Below are 17,188 nucleotides of genomic sequence, written 5' to 3'. Positions count from 1 at the left end.
TGGTCCCTAACGCACACCCCCACCCAGAGCCTTGAGCAGAAGGAGGAAAGAGACCTGCATTATTCTCCCCTTAGGCAGTCCCCAAAGCAGAGAGGACAGGACTGAAAATGCATAAGTGCGTGCTCTCAAGGGCTCTCATCAGACCTGAGCCAGAGGGAGACCTGGGCCAAACTCCACTGTCAACAGAAAAAAAAGCAAAAATCGATAAATGTAACTGCTGCCGCCACGGAGGGAGGCTACCCCAGGGGGCACTAGTGCCAGGGGAAAGAGGATTAGGGGTGACCATGAGGGACTGTTACCAGCCCCACCTTACCTTACACCCCCCATCTTAACCTGCAGTTCAGAGACGAGTTAATAACACGCCCCAGGCATCATCCACCGGCCTCGCTCACCTCCCCCTGCCTACTCCAAGGCCCATTCCTGTTTTATTCACCCTTGTGGTTACCACAGTCTTCCTGGCATTGAGTCTAAGAAGTTACTATAAATCAGCCTCCCAGCAGTCCCTTGGGGCAAAGGGGAGCAAGGACAAACCCTAGTCCATGGGAGAGTGAGGGGGGTGTCCTCTCCCTCCACCTTCATCTCACTCGCCTCCCCTGGCCATCCTCCACCAGATTGGACAGAGGTTCTCAGAGCTCCCTGCCTATCACCCTCGAGGTGAGGACACAGGCTCTTACCTGCTGACACAGCCCAATCTCAATACAACCCACAGCTCCAACCTTGTGCCGTCAAAACATTCCTTCCCTGAGCCCAAATCTGAGGGACACAACAGGTCCAGAAATCCCCAGGACAGGCTCCCATCCACACCAACGCCAGGCAGCGAAGAGATACCGTTAAGAGATGGTCAACAAGGGGCACCTTGAACCATGCCATCTCTCTAGAGCACCCAACTCTGGGTGGGGGCCGCCACAGTATGGTGGGGACAGGGTTTTGGGAGGCCTGTTAAGGCAGAGCCCAGGAATAATGCGGAAACAGCTCATTACAGTCATGAAGGCAGTGCTAAATGGTTTATTAAACCTTTCAAAGAAAAATACATCCATCAGTGCAAGAGCCCTTGCACTGCACAACAAACATCAAGCCCTTGAAAATTTCCTCATTCTAAGTAGAAATAAAGGTTTATACATGTATACACACGTAAGCATATGTCCCGATATAATGACCTCCATATGTAAAGTCATCTGCATAGAAAGAAACACAGGTATATGGAGAGACAAAGGCATGTTATGTGGGTGAGGGCATGTTATATTCTAGAAGTGTGTGCATGCACGCACACATACTTAAACCAGATGCCAAATCATTTCCAGATGCTGCAGTCTAGGATATCCTTTGTTAAGGAAGAGGAGAAAAAAGCTTGCCCTTCATGGCCAGATACTTGGGTTCAGGTTACATGAAACAGGATTAGTTCAGAAAAGAGTACAACTTCACAGCCAAGGCAAAAACCAAAGAATGAAAACCATGTAAACAGCCAACACAATTGCAAGACTGAACACAGTGACGAAAGCCCAAAGGCTTCTGGTTTTACGCTGACACCCCTCCCTGCACCTCACACCTGTGGTCTAATGTGGAGTAGAGATCTCTCAGGCCTAATAACAGGGCTTGAGTTCCTCTCACGACAAAATCCAGCGGCATTCAATCCAGGTGAAATGCTGCACGATTTGACACCTGCCTGTGCCCAGCTGACCCAGGCCATGCCCATCAGCTGGCCAACCCTCCTCCGGCAACCTCTCTACTCTGAGTGGTCACCACCAAGGACAAACAGTGTCCATGCCCACAGCATGCATGCAGAGAAAGAAGTAGCAAAGAAGGGACAAAGAATGGCAGGGTCCCTTGCCCCGATCACCCACCAGCACCCAAGGCCAAGGCAACAGTCCTCCGGTGAAGCCAGAATTCTAAACGCATGCATGCCCTGTGCCTCCCAACACAGGCCTTAACCCGCTAGTCTATGTCACCTGCCCTTCCCAAGAGCCTCCAAATGCAGGTCCATGTGGGTCACACTCACTTTCATGAAAATCACTAGTCAAAGACCTGCAGGACTGGAAGGCCACTGGAGGTTATCTAGTCCAAACCATCTTAACTCCCAGATGAGAAACCAGGGTTCAGAAAGGTTAAGCAATTTGCCTAAGGTCACACAGCTCACAAGTAGAAGAGCTGGGATTGGATCCCAAAGCTGCCTGGCTAAGGCTACGTTCCCTCCACTTGGCTAAATTCCTATAAGCCAGCCGCTGCTACCAGTCCTAGGAGGCAAAGGAAGTGACAACTGGGATAATCACACACTGGCAGTCAAGGAAGGCAGTGGAAGCAGTGGGGGAAAGGAAACCTGTGTGGCAGTCACAGTCACTGCACCAGCCCTGCAGAGGCACCAGCAGAAATGAGATGCCAGGAAACCAGAAGTGGAGGAGAGGGCTGCAGAGTAAGGAGGACACGGTATTTGGGGGCAGGAGACCTGGGTCCTAGTTCTGGTTCTGCCACTGATGACCTGAGATGCCTTGGCCAGGTCAAGCTGCAAATCTGGGCCTTGTTTCCTCATCAGTAAAATCAGAGGTCTGGACCAAATGGTCCCTGTTTCAAGTCACCAGGACCTGATTACAGCGTCAGCCATACTCGCTGGTTATGTTGGCTTCCAGTAAGTCACTCCGCTTCTCCGTGCCTCCATTCCCTGACCTGACAAGGAGGTGCCAGGCTCCCAGGGCTCCTTGGGAAGTGCTCTGAGGAGACCATGTAAGCCGAAGGGGTGCTCCCAACTTCCCTGGAATCAGGGCAAACCAGAGCCAGTGTCCCCAACTCCCCTGGCATCAGGAGGGACTAGAGCCAGCTGACTGGCTTCCCTGGCTGCAGCCAAAGCTGCAGCTGGACCAGGAGCCCAAGTGGGAGTCAAAAGCATCAGAGAGGCCGGCTGAGTGCCCACAGGGGACCAGAGGGGACAAAGTGTGTCACTGCTGGCACACAGGTCAGGAGGCGAGCAAACGCATGCACACACCTCCTCCCACGCAGCACTGTTCCCAGTGCCTCCGTCAGCAATTCTGCTGGGCTTGACAGCCGGGGCTTCCTAATAGGGCAGGCTGGACCTGGCAGACACCCGGTCACTTCCCCTCCAGCGGTCCACAGGGACGCACCACTGCCTGGGGTGGGGGACGTGCCAGGAAAGCTGGGCCTGTCCTCAACAAAAGGCTGGGAGCCAGCCAGCTACATGGGTGGGCCCTGGTGGGGTGTCTCCCACACAGGTGGTCTCCTCCACCTCTCGCCTCTGCAGGAGCCCAAACGGGTGAGGAGTCACCCAGCAGCAGGGAGCTCACTGCCTCTGCTCAAAGGGCCTACTCCACAGGCACCTGGTATCCAGATTTAGGAGAGCTGACCCTCTCGCATTTACACACTCACCCGCAGGCCCTGGTCTGCCCTGGATCCAAACGCAGCAGCCAGCATCCTGCAGACAGTCTGCCGCAAAGAACAAAGAGCACAGTCGGCTCTCTCCCCACCCCAACCAGTCTCCCCAAGCCTGCATGGTCTCAAAATTAAGAACACTTATCCATGCTAGTTGGGTCTGATTCCCAGCTCAGCCACTTAGAAGCTACATCATCTTGGGCAACTCACTTAACTTTGTGTTTCAGTTTCCTCCTCTGTAAAACAGAGATAATAATGGAGTTGAGGTACGTACACACACATACACACACACACACACACACACACACACACACACATCAACTGTTTAGAATTGTGCCTGGCACAGAGCAAGGACCATACAAAAGTCAGACATTATTAAAACTGCTTTCAAGCTAAATGCCATCATTTCCTTCAGCGTTTCTTCATTCAGAGGCTCCACCATCTACTGACCCTCTACTTCACTCAAAATAGCACAGGCTCTGGGTTCCAGCTGATTCTGCCACTTTTTTGCAGTGTAACACTGGGCACAGTGTAACTTCTTTTTTCCTCTTCCGAAAAAAAGAAGATCCTCTGACTTACCTCAAAGGATGAATTTAAAGATGGAATGATAATGCGTGTAAAGCACCTAGCTATTATTATGAATTATTAACAATAACATCATCCTCCTCCTTATGGACACAGTCCTCATTCAGCGAGCCTGAGTCACTTTCTTTCCGTGACGGCCAACTGCTGGCACACAGAACCGGCTGGTACATTCGAGGGTCACTTTCTTGCTCACCATTCAAGTGAAGCTTCCTCATCTTGTGCCTGTGAAGTTGGGTTGTTTTTTTTTTAACCCACCTATAGGACTTTACATTTATGCCTATTAAATTTCATCCTGTCGTTTCCAACCCGGAATGGGAGCGGGAGGATTCACTAATCAGCTCTGACTCAACCAGCACAGAGGCGCTGTCCCTGGAAGAGCTGAAAACCCCGAGAAATGACAGGGCCCAAAGAAGCCAGACTCTCAGAACTGAGAAGGTGACAGCCACAGCTGGGAAGGTCTTGGCCAGCTCTGCCCTCTGTTTGTCCAACACCCGGATACAAGAGACAGCTCTTATTACCAGGGTTCTATCAAGGAAGTGGGGGGAGGAGGGGTACCATGCTTTCAAAAATAAAGCCACATGTGCAAACTGTTGTCATAAACACGGCCCCCTTGCAAGGCATCTCCTGCATTCCTCCCCACACAGTAATGTGTTTCATTTCTTCAACATAAACACAATCAGATTTATTGCATTCCAGCAATATTTCCAGGATGGGGACTGAGAAAGCTGCGTATCTTAGGAATAAAAGGCACTCACGCATACGTGGGCAAAGAAAAAGGAGAGAAAGGGCAAAAACCACCGTCCAGCAGACTCTGGGGCCAGGCGACTGTGCACCATGCGAGAACATTTATGCAATCAGCCCGCAAAAGCTGCAGGAAACAGAGGCCAATTTAAGGTTGGGGTTCAAGGTCATGTGTCGGGCCAGCCTTAAAACTTGCCCACCACAGGCTACAGAGCTTCACACCGTTTAAAGTCTACCTCCCCGATCCCAGACGCATCGATTCACAAACCCTCCTGGGACCCTGAGAGGGCCGACAAGTCGTGAGCCTCATCTCTGCCTGTCCCCAGGAGCCAAGTATGCACGTAAGATCCAGGAAGACAAACACTCTGTCCCCTGGAATGTGGCGGAAAAGCAGTTGGGGGCGGGGTTCTCTCTCAAACTTTCAGCTCTTACTACTTCTCCCAGGCTGGATGAGGCAGCACCCACAGAGGGATTCCTGGAGAATGCAGGCAGGAAAAGGAAGCAGTTGGGGGAAGGGCAGGAGAAATGAGTCTCACGAGAAGGGAGGAGCCAATGTGATGTCATGGGACAAGCATGGGCATTGGAGCCAGAGAGACTACTCAAATTCCAGCTTTACCACTTCCTGTGTGGCTTCGCACAGATTACTTAACCTCTCTGAGCTTCAGCTACCACACCTTGCTGCACATCTGTAGAAAGAAGGCAATGACACTCCAGGTCCCAGCCAGGTACTTCTGCACCTTTGGTGAGCACTAGCTTTTTAAACCTCTCACCATCCATTCAGAGGGACCATAATACGGTAGGCCATCTACTCCCCTTTTCACCTACCAGTCTTAGCATCAGGCACCGCAAACACGAGTTTAAACAGATACTGACTGACATGTCCCCCCCCTACTTTGGGGGACCCACTCAAACCCCTTCTGAAACCTCAGAGACTCTAGCTCCTCCCCTCTGCTCTCACTAAGGAGAAGGGACTGGACTCAATTGCTGTGCAAGCTCAGTGGGCACCGCCCAGCTCCCAAGTACCTGAAGGAGACAGCAGCACTGGCCAGGCCCTCCCAGGCCCAGGAAGACAGTGGGTACCTGACAGATGCCCCCGCCTCTGCAGAGCAGCCCGGTTCAGCAGCTTTTCAAAGTCAACAAAGTAAGGTTTTCAAATCCTAAAAGGCTTCTCAAGCCCCTTCTAATCTGCCTGCCATTTTGTTTCGTCTGCTCAGCTCAAGTCAAGGGGAACTTGACATTTGGAATACTAACTGCAAATAATCCCACGCCAAAGACAGGGCCTGGCATGCTGCAGTGTCAGCATGTGGCTCACAAGGATGGTGGGAACACTCCAGACATTCCAGCTCTTTGCAGAGGGTCCCAGAAGGCACATGAGGCCCCTGTGGCCACCTGGGCGGGGACCACCCAGAACTGTCAGCTACCCCAGGGGCAGGGCTGTACCTAATTCACTGGCTTCCTCAACACCCTGCCCTGGGCGTGGCAGAGGAGAGATGCTATGCAGGATGCTACGTTGGCAGAACCTATGTTGGATGAATGAATGCATACGCACAGAGTGGAAGTGGAGAGCGCACTGAACCAGGACACATTCTGCAAACTCCAGGTGTGAACCCTGTTCTGAAGCAGCCTCCGGTGAGCACTCTGCTTCTTGGTACTTCCACTTTGCAACAGACCCCACAGCTGGTCTAAACAGTGAGATCCACCAACCACCCTCCTCCCCCAGGGCCACAAACCCCAATCAGCAGGATACGCAGGTAGGACCCCATGCCTGTCCCTGGCATGCACACTCAAGGCCCTGTGCGCCAGCCAGGCCAGGGCCCAGGGTTTGTGGACCTGGGTGTCTTGACCCCTGCTGTGCAATAACCCACTCAGGCCTGCCCTTTAAGAGGAAGAGGGGCAGGAAGTGCCAAGAGGCCAGAGGAGGCAGAGACTTCAAGGGCAGGCTTTGCGGGGCTGAGGCTGACCTCCCATCTCCGACCTCTGAAGCAACAAGGGCTTAGCTGACATACAGTGCTTTTCAAAGGCAGCCAGCCCTTTGGGCATAAAAATAAAATTCCAGGACCTCAGCTGAATAAGATACAACGACTATAACCATAATGTCACATATGTATACCCTCAGCCCTCCACAGGCACAGGTTCCTCATCAGCGGGATACGCAGGTTTTCTGAATCTGCGGAAATGGAACCTGCGGATACGGAGGGCCAACTGTAGTAGGCCCTTTTATATAAGGAACTTGAGCAACCATGGATTTTGGCATCCACCAAATCCACGGGATCCTGGAACCAACCCCCGCAGATACTGAGGAACTGACTGTACAAATAAAGCTCAACAGCAAATAAACCCATGTACACACGTGAAACCTCCTGTCCCCCAACGCATTAGGTCAACTCCTGCAACTCATCACCTCCTCCAGGAAGCTGTCTCTGACCATGCGTGTGATCTGGGTGCCCCTCTTCTGTGTTCCCACCGGCCCTGTTCCCCCTACTATGATAGCACGGGATCCCCAGAACCTCCAACGGAACCTGGGACATATGCTCGGCTTGCATAAGCTAAAGCAAACGTTTATTTATTGTCCATTTCCCCAACCAGACTATAAAACCCTTGAGGGGGACTTCCCTGGTGGCACAGTGGTTGGGAATCTGCCTGCCAATGCAGGGGACACGGGTTCGAGCCCTGGCCCGGGAAGATCCCACATGCCGCGGAGCAACTAAGCCCGTGTGCCACAAATAGTGAGCCTGCGCTCTAGAGCCCATGAGCCACAACTACTGAACCCACATGCTGCAGCTACTGAAGCCTGTGCGCCTAGAGCCCGTGCTCCGCAATGGGAAGCCTGCTCCGCAACAAGAGAAGACACAGCAATAAGAAGCCCACGCACCACAACGAAGAGCAGCCCCCGCTCACCACAACTAGAGAAAGCCCGCACGCAGCAAAAGACCCAACGCAGCCCAAAAAAAAAAAAAAAAAATCAATCAATAAAAATAAATAAAATTAAAAAAAATAAAATAAAACCCTTGAGGGATAATACTTTATTTGACTTCACTTTGCAAGTACCTGAAAAAGATCTAGCATGTACCTCAAACTGGAAAACCATCTGTTGAATCAATAAGGGAGGGGATGAGCCTATGGCCTCTTACCTATGCTGCCCCCTCCACTCCAGGAAGGAGTCTGAAGAGCCCTGGAAAATCTAAACCTAAGAAGGCAACTCCAAACTACCCAGGGTGACGGCACAGCCAAACGGGTCCCTCCGCCTTTAGCGAAATCTATGTACCCAAGGGGCATGAGCTTGAGTTTCCATACAGACCCAGGCAGCCAAGGGAATTCTCGCTTCCCGGCTGAGGCTAAACAGGGACCCAACCACAAACATCCAGTAATACTGAACATGACGTGAATGGTGTAAAAATAGCTCCTGTATCTTGTGCCCCCACCCTTCTACCCAGCAACACAAAGGGCAGAACAAAATGACACCCCTAACAAGCCTCAGCTTGTTCCAGCACAGACAGCCCCAGCCTCCTACATCTGGACCAGCTGCTGGGAGCCAACTGGGGATTCCAAATTACATTTTAATTACCATAATTTTTCACAGGTACCTGAAACCAGGCCGTGACAACCGTGCTAGAAATCCCCAAGTATGACGCGTGAGGTTGGTGTTACAAGTCAGTGTTCTACGCACACACCTTTTCTCCCGTGCCCTTCATTTCATGGGGCACTTTACAGTTTGCAGAATGATTTCAGGGCCCTTCTCTCACCCAGAGGCTCTGGATTAAGACAACATGGTTTAATTCCAACCTCTGAAGTATAGTGCCCTCTACAGAGACCTTGGATTAAAGGGGGGTGTGCAGATTGGGGTTGGGGAGTGCCTTCTCATCCCACAGGGTTACTAGGAATATTAAAGACCAAACAGAAACCATAATGAAGATTTTTAAAGAGAAAGCATCTATTTAGAGTACTTCACGCTGGGCAGATAGTGGATGCTTAACCGACAGACGTTCTCAGTGAGGACGTGTCTATACAGCTAGCAGTTAGGAGAGTGAGCTCTGGAATTCATCTGCTTACATTTGAATCCAGGCTCTGCAACATTTTAGCTGTGGGATCTTAAGCAAGTTAATTAACCTTTCTGGGCCTTAGTTTCACCAACTGGAAAATAAGGACAATAGTAGTAATTACACAGGCACGTTGAGTCCAGTGAAATAAAAACAAGTGAAGTTCTAGCAGGGTGCCCAGCCCCAGCACAGAGTAAACACTCAAAAAAAAAAGTATTTACCAGGGGAGAGGGGAATGGCAAGTGTCTTAAAAAAAAGCGAAAGGCACAACGTACGGTTCAGCTTTTACCTCCCCACTCAGGCACACGTCGTAAGTGAATTCTAGAAGAAAGGGTGGTGAGGGGAGCAGGACTCTGTGGCTCCCCTGCTCTAGTTCTGTCTGAAAGCTCACATCTTTCTCCCCTGACCCTGAGGATAAGTGCCTTCAAGGAAGGGACTGTGTCATGTTGCTTGTTGGTAAGCCCTCGGGTCCCTGACATGTGACTGGCATAAAACTTCGGCTCGGTCAATATTTACAAAATTAACTGAACAAATTAATTTATCTCTCTTGCCTCTGTGCATTCCTGATATCAAAAAGAAGCAGGCTACACAAAGAAAATCCTCGAAAGGTGGTTTGTCTCTTCTGCCGCGGTAATATACGCCAAGGGAGTAGACCTCCCCGGGCGGCCCGTATGCCACAGCGCCCGCCCGACCATGCGGCTGTTTGCTGCCACAGAGAAGCAGAGCGCTTCCTCAGAAAGGCCCCAGGGGCGCTGCTCTCAGAGGTGATGAGTGGCATCAAGCCCACCCATGTCCTCACATTGTGGGAAGCCCCACACCCGCCGAGAGTCAACGGGGAAAGGGGACAAACGGAAAAGTGGCTCCCACTGAAACCCCAAAAGCAAGCCTACAGGCAGTGAGGAGCAAGGACACGTTTTATTTTTAGCCACGAATGATGGAAAGTTACTCCCGGAATGGTGCAAATTCTGCTTCATCACCCTCAGAACCTTCCCAGGATCCCCAGTGGCTTCCCAGGGAAATGGCGACTGGTAGGAGAGAGGAATTCCTGAGGCTCCCTCAGCAGAGGAGAGGGAGGACACGGAAAAAGGAGGTGAGCCAGGTGGAGGAGGAGAGGGGGGTCTCCGGGAACCACCGTTCCCCTGAGCCCAGATGGCTGGAAGCAACAGAGGCTCCTACAAGTGGTCACAACTCCCCTGGCTAGTAGGAGGCAGGGGGTCCCCCCCAGAGCCAATCCAAAACCCAAGGCTGGCACCAACCCCTGCTCGCTGGGAGGCACCGGGCTATGGAATCGGAAAGACTTGAGTTCCAATGCTGCCTCTGCTGTGTTCTGAAGCAGGTACCAAAGTTCACCGAGCCTCCATTTCCTCTTCCACGAACTGGCGTCACCACGCGCTGCAGTAAAACGATGCCTGCCCAGTAGGTAGCTGGTGGCTTGATTAATCACCTTTTAACAATTAAACCGGGGCCCAAGTAAAAGCCTTCACAGGCTCTGCTGTGTGATCCTAGCCAAGTGGTTTCTGTTCTCTGACCCCACGTCTTCCCACCCACCAAGAGAACAGGCAACCTTTGAGGGGCACCAGCTCGGGGACCCCGCACCCTAACTACTGCTCTGTTGGCAGAAGTCTCCTCCTTTCAAGGGTTGGGGGCTCCACTCTGAAACCATATCCTGACCTCAAAGTGGGCCCACACCTCTGGAAACATTAGAAAATCACAGCGAATTCTGATTACGATGTTTATTCCTTCTACCCTCACCCAAACCGTATCTATGGGCCAAATGGAATAGACCCTGACCCGCCATCCACCCATTCCGTGAGGATTTACTGCTCCTTTTCAGTGCCAAGCTGGACAGTGAATACTTAGCAAACAGGACAGACCAGTCCCTGCTTTCCTCAAGCTTCATTACTAAATGCTGTAAGATGTAAGTTAATTCTTTTATTATGCTTGTGGTAAGAGCTACAGAGGGGAAAGTACTGGGAGACTCGGGGGTATGTAACAGGAGGCCTGACCCACCAGGGTCAAGAGGTGCCCTTTAGGCTGAGATCTGAAAGATGAGTGCAGGTGCTAACCTGCAGCCCAGGGAGAAAGGCAAGAGATGGACACCCCTTCCAGGCAGCAGGCAGAGAGAACAGCATGTGCAAAGGCACTTCTGAGAAACCAAGAGAAGGCCAGTGTGGCTCAAGGGCCAAAACAGAGACCAAACTGCCCAGGTTGGGGGCTGGCAAGGCAGGCTTTCAAATATGGATTGCCTCCACGCTCCAGCCTGCCCCACCCCCAAAGGGTTTCCTGGAACCTCTGGATTTGGGGAAATTTCCTCTGCACAGACGTCAGGAGAGATGCAGATGGTCCAGGGCACAGCAAGCAGGGCAGTCCCGAGCTCCAGAATCCAGGCATGGCATCCCGGCCTGCAACTGGCATGGACTTGGAGAAGGACCCTCTCCAAACACCCTTTTCCTGTCCCCATTCCCACTTGTTTTGCTTCTTCTCTTACTTTTATTTATTTTTAAACTGGGGCCTGCTTACGGTCAGGTTAATGCATTTTTAAAAAGAAAGCTTGAATGTGCTGCGGCCCTCCCTCAGAGGAGAGGGTGGATCAATAGCCCTCTTAGTGTTTTTTCCCTCTGCCACCAGCAGGCCGGAGGGGTGGGGCGGGGGTGCAGGCCTGGAGCACGCCCTGCTAGGTGGGCCTGAGAGCAAGGCTTACCCGCTCCCTCTCCTCACTGCCTCCCTCTCCCAGGGAGCATCTCCCACCCGGCCCTGCACCACCCAGAGCGGAGAACCCAGGAAACAGGAGGAGAGCCTCGGCTAAGAGAGAGCACTGGACAGAGCCTGAAGACTTCAGTTCAATCTCAGCTTGGCCTCTTAGCAGCTTCAAAATTTTGGACAAGAGCCTTAACCCCCCTGTACCTCAATTTGCTTAAGGAACAAGTGGGGATCTGTCTAAAAAAGGAGTGAAGTAATGGGAAAAGGGATCTGTGAGGCTGCTGGCCAAGGCACCCAAGGACGTCCCACCCCTTCTCTCGGGCTCCCGGCCCCCCAGCCAGGTAGACGGCACCCTCCCTGGAGGAACAGATCCACTGGCTGTCACAGATCCTTCCTGCCCACCTCTCCGCACCCCCCGGCCCCGGGTGAGCTGGCAGGCTTTGAGCTCCGTCAAGTGAAAGCCCTCCCCAATGCTGACAGATGGGGAGTCCTAAAATACAGCGTATGGATCATGTTTCGTGACTGGCAAAACATGCCAGCCAGGACACTCTGAGAACCCGGCCGGTTTTCAGGAACAGGATTTTACACATTTCCCAGGATTGGCGGATCTGCGCTCGCCTCCGCCCGCCCCACAAACCCCGGAGCCCGGATCCTGCACCGGGAGGATACTTAGGACAGGTGGAGGCCGTGGGGGAGGGGGAGCCCCACTACCAACAGGTTGGCTGTGCCCTAACCCTCTGCCGCTTTTAATGTCGTTGATACCCTTTACTGAGCACCTACTGTGTACCTTGATGCGAATCAGGCATTCGGCACTCGTTCTAAAGCCACACAGCCGGGGTTCCAACCCTGACTCTCACCTTATGGCCCTGGGCACATGGCTTCGCCTAACTGAACCTCCGTTTTCTCATCTCTGAAATGGGGTTGGTAAGACTTCCCTCACTGGGTCACGGTGAGCACTGGGGAAAGAACTGAAGGTGAGCAGCTACAACCACCACAGTCCTTGTCACAACCGCAAAACTGTCGGGTAACTATTGTTGCCATTGTCCTACAGATGGCAAAATGGACACCGAGAGGCCATGTCAGCCAGCGGCGGGCGGGGTGGGGGGCGGCACGTCTGTTTCTGAAGGGCCTCAGAGATGGGTTTCAAAGGGTCTGCAAACCCCTGGGCTTATTATGCACAGTTGCTTGTACATGTGAACGTGCAGTACCGGAGGGCACCAGAGTTTATCAGTCTCACAGGGCTCGTGGGCCCGTAAAGGTTAAAAACCATAGCTCCATACAAGCTTGTCTGCTTGACACATGAGGTCCGCCTGGCAGTCCTAGACTCCAGGATTTGGAGCAAGGATTACCCCCCATTTCCCTCTCCCCAAGGGAAAGAAAGTAGTTCTTGGCAACATCAGTTACAAGAGCTTCCAACCAGAGAAAAGAGTCGGGAGAACCACAGGCAGTTAGGTGTGTGGGCAAGACCCCTGGAAGGGAAGCCACAGGCTACACAGGTTCTAGAATCTCAAGATCCGCCATCTAGAGTCTCAAGAGGTACCTCTGGTTAGGTGTCGGGCTGAATCAGCCAAGTGGACAGATATTACCTCCTGAGGGCAGGGACATGTTTAGGAAATCAGCCAGATCAACAAGACATAAACCAGGGCTTTAACAACATTAATCTTTGGAGAGTATAAGTGCCCGAATTTTATGTTTGCTATCTAATTCCCTTCACAATGAACATATATCCGTGAACTTTTTTGGAAATAAGACATGAAACTAATCTACTTACAAAGCTACCTAGGTAAAGCGCACCATCAGGCTTGGCCTAATAAATACTTGTGCTTCTGCCCAAAGCAGGTTCTTGAAGGCCCCATCCGGGAATGGGAAAGCTATCATTCTGGGGGGCGAGTGGGGAGACTAAAGCACATTCCAGATACTTCTGTGGGTCCTCTGTGGTGTGGTCATTCAGGGACACACACAAGAGTTCTGCCTCTCTGGAATGATGGCTAGAAGGGATGGCGGATCTAGCTGACCTCACATATTCTGATGGTCTGGTAAAGAGGTGACAGAATTGGGGGAAATGCCTAATTAACTTTTCTCTCTTTTTTTTTTGGTTGGGAGGGGCAGGTCAAGGAGGGGAGGGATGGAGAACAGAACACGTACCCCTACCACCTGAGCCCTCCACAGCAGACAGCGCTCTGAACCGTGCACACCTGTAAATTTCTTTGGGTGCATGTGGTTTTCAGTCCCAGTGTCTTGAGGATACGTATAATCCAGACTTCCTATTTACATTACATTGGTTTTCACCAACACAAGAACTACAAATGCTTTCTGCTCCACTCCTGTTGCCTGTGTGGAAATCCTTGGCAGACCAAGGAGACTGTAAAGTCATGGGAAGAATTTTCCGACTCAGTGTCAGATCCTTCTGCCTGAATGGGAAACTTCTGTGAAGGAAGACAAGGCACTGGCCTGAGCCATCAGATGCTGACCCACGTGCATCCACAGCAAAAACACAGTAGCCACTGTAAAAAAACCTCCTTATTGACCCCGCCCAGTATCTGCCATTCCAATAAAACCGTTCCTAGCTCCCAAGGCTGCCTGAACAGACAACACCAGGAAGCACACTTCAAAGACCTTCTAAGTCCCACCCTCACTGGCAGGGAAGAAACAGAAGCACCGAATGTGAGCAGCAGAAACAAAAGGTGGTGGTTCCCGGCCACCTTCCCCATGTCCTTCTGCCAGAGGGCGGGGAGAGTAAGTCCTGGCTTGATCGAGGTGGCCTCAAAATTAATAGGGCAGGAAGGAAGAGCTTGTCGGTGTTTCTAAGGTCATCCCCGAGGCACTTGCATGAACATTTCCTTTAAGCTTTCTTTTAAAAACCCTGTTTCCACAGAAGTAGCCTCTCACCGAAAGGGCCAGGAGGCATCTCATCTCTGTGCAGGGCCAAGCCCGGAACCTGGCACATAGTGGATTCCTTACATAAATTTACTGGACTGGCTGCAACTACAGAGTCGCTTAGTATCTTTAAGGCCCCTTAAAATAGGAATTTGAATACCTCCTCTGGATACAGGTGCTGTCGCCTTGTATTGTGGGTTGAATTGTGTCCACCTAAAAGATATGTTCAAGTCCTGACCCCCAGTACCTATGAACGTGACCTTATTTGGAAATACAGATCATCCTCGACTTTCAATGGGGTTACGAGAATATCATTAAGTAGAAATGCACTTAATACGCCAAACCTACTGAACATCAGAGCTTAGCCTCGCCTACCTTAAACGTGCTCAGAACACCTACTTCAGCCTACAGTTGGGCAAGATCACCTCACACACAGCCTATGTTATAATGAAGTGTTGAAAAGCTAATTCATGTAACATACTGAATACTGTACTGAGAGTGAAAAGAGAGTGGTGGTCCAGGAATGGAATGGTGGTCAGTGTTATCTTGCTCACCCTTGTGGTTGCTGGGCTGACTGGGAGCTGCGGCCACTGCCGCTGCCCCGGCATCACAAGAGAAGATCTACCGCCCATCACTAGCCTGGGAAAAGATCAAAATTCAAAATCTGAAGTACGGTTTTTTACTGAATTTATATCACTTTGCCACCGTTGTAAAGTCGAAAAATTGTAAGTCGAACCATCAACTACTATGTTGTAAGTCTGTAGATCCTTTGCAGATGTAATCAAGTTAGGACGAGGTTGTACTGGGTTAGGGTGGGCCCTAATCCAATGACTGGTGGTGTCTTTATAATATAAGGGAAATTTAGGCACACAGACACACAGGGAGAACACCATGGGATGACAGAGGCAGAGATCGGAGAGATGCAAGCCAAGGAACATGGAGGAGTGCCAGCAACACCAGAAAATAAGAGAAAGGCAAAGAACAGACTCTCCCCCAGGGACTTGAGAGGGAACGTGGTGCTGCCGGACACCTTGATTCTGGACTTCTAGCCTCCAGAACTGCAAGAGGATAAATTTCTTCTGTTTAAAGCCACCCCATTTGTGACAGTCTGTTACTGCAGCCTAGGAAACTTATACACCCTGAATTATTTCCAACCCGCCAACCTCCAGCTACGACCGTACCCACCCCTCTCTTCCTCCTCTGCACTGCTCCCAGTTCAGGGTAATGTGAGCCACCTTGACAACCGTGCAACCACGCTTGACCTTTCACCGACACCATCTGGGAAAGGTCAGAGTCCCCATTCCCCGTCTGGGTCAAAGTGACACAAGGTGACCTTTACTTGGTGGTGGACTCTGCCCCTTGCCCTGCCAACTGAGAAGAGCCAAGGAGTGTCTGAGGCAATGCACAAGGTGTTAGGAAATACAGAGAAGATGTGGGGAAGGGGTGGAAAGTAGGTGGAAATTAGGAGAGTCAGCAGAAAGGGAGAGAGAAAAGGAGAAAGTTCAGAAGAGAGCCTGCAGGTCAAGGGCACAGACAAGAGGCAAAGGAAGTAGCCCATCTCCCCTGCTCCCCATGGCCAGCCACATGCCTCCCCCACTCGCCTGACGCCTGTTGGAACTTTCTACTCCAACAGCCTGCCAAGCAGGTTAACACCCGGAGAGCAGTCTACCCACACAGCTGTTGCACTTTGAGCTTCCCCAAAGAGAAAGCCAACCCGATTCCGTCCAGAAGCTGGGCTTTATTTGTTTTGCATTTTCAATACCTGGAACTTGAAGGGGCCAAGTCAACATCAAGTGGCCAAAGAGTTGTCTGGGCAGATGAATGGGGCCCAAGGTTCCACACGTTGCCTCACCTGTGCCCGCTTAAGGAGAAGAGTCACCTGGGGTCCCGGGGCATCGGGGCAGGCGCATCCCAGTCTCAATCCCCTACCACACTCACAGCTCACATGGCAGTACCAATGTGCCTCAAGTGGAGAGAGCAGGAGACTGACGGCAGTCGCCGGGGAAGCAAGTGGCCACTAAATCTCACCTCCACTTCTATAAAACCACCAGAAACAAAGCATCTTCCAGCAGTGGCAGCGGCAGCGATGATCGATAATACAGATCTAGTGGGTCAGAGACCACACCAAGACCTTGTACCACAATCTTCCTGGGCTCTGGCACTCACACTCAAAGCCAGTCTACAAAATAAAGCCAGCCTCACAGGACAGGTGCAGCACTGGAAAGGCAGCCTGACATCTTGTTGAGAACCTGGGCTGGGCTAGAAACCCAGCTCCACTATCTGCAAACTGCACACCATTCAGCTGGCCAACAAGGATTTATCGAGCACCTGCTATGTGCTCTCTGAGGCCTCATCTGCAAAAATGGGGTGACAATACCCGCCTTAACAGAGCTCATCCGAGGATGGAACACGATGGCAAACTTAAGATGCCCCGCACAATGTGGGGTATAAAAAAAGAGCCACTATGAAGGAGAGATTAGAATTATTACAGTCCTATCTTCCAAATCAGCTTGAGACCCAAGGTCCACAACAGATTTCTGTACCATCCACTAGAACGTCAGCCCCACGAGCACAGACAGGGGTGTCATCTGTGCTGTTCCCCACCGTGCTCACAGCACCTACAACGGTGCCTGCCACATGGTAGGCACTCAAATGTTTGTTATACGAATGAAAAAACTGCTGGCTATCCAAGGCAGAAGCATCAAAACTGCCATGACACACTGAACATCCTGGCGATGAAAGGACAGAATATGAGGTTGTAAACAAGCAGTCCTGCCCCCCCCCAGCCAGGAACAAAAGGCCCTGGTGCCCAGTGGTTCCCTCCCAGTGAAGCCAAATTAGAAAGGGAGCCCAGCACTGCACTGCCTCAGGAG

At 51.6% G+C, this 17,188-nt stretch overlaps 1 protein-coding gene across 12 annotated transcripts in view; it reads right to left on the bottom strand.

Annotated features, from left to right (window-relative positions):
* The window catches only part of SSBP3 (single stranded DNA binding protein 3), a 163,490-nt gene that overhangs the window by 92,107 nt on the left and 54,195 nt on the right, over nucleotides 1–17,188 (bottom strand). For 2 of the 12 annotated variants that reach the window (XM_060139977.1, XM_060139978.1), the window contains exon 2: nucleotides 14,870–14,954. The exons of the other annotated variants lie outside the window; for them this stretch is intronic. In XM_060139977.1, coding sequence (XP_059995960.1) covers nucleotides 14,870–14,954 — 85 coding nt within the window. The remainder of the gene's footprint in view (nucleotides 1–14,869; nucleotides 14,955–17,188) is intronic. 12 annotated transcript variants of the gene reach the window in all.

Source organism: Lagenorhynchus albirostris, chromosome 2 (assembly GCF_949774975.1).
Source record: "Lagenorhynchus albirostris chromosome 2, mLagAlb1.1, whole genome shotgun sequence".
Classification (NCBI taxonomy): Eukaryota; Metazoa; Chordata; class Mammalia; order Artiodactyla; family Delphinidae; genus Lagenorhynchus; species Lagenorhynchus albirostris.
The sequence above is the reverse complement of the archived record's forward strand: the minus strand, read 5'-3'. Positions and strand labels throughout refer to the sequence as shown.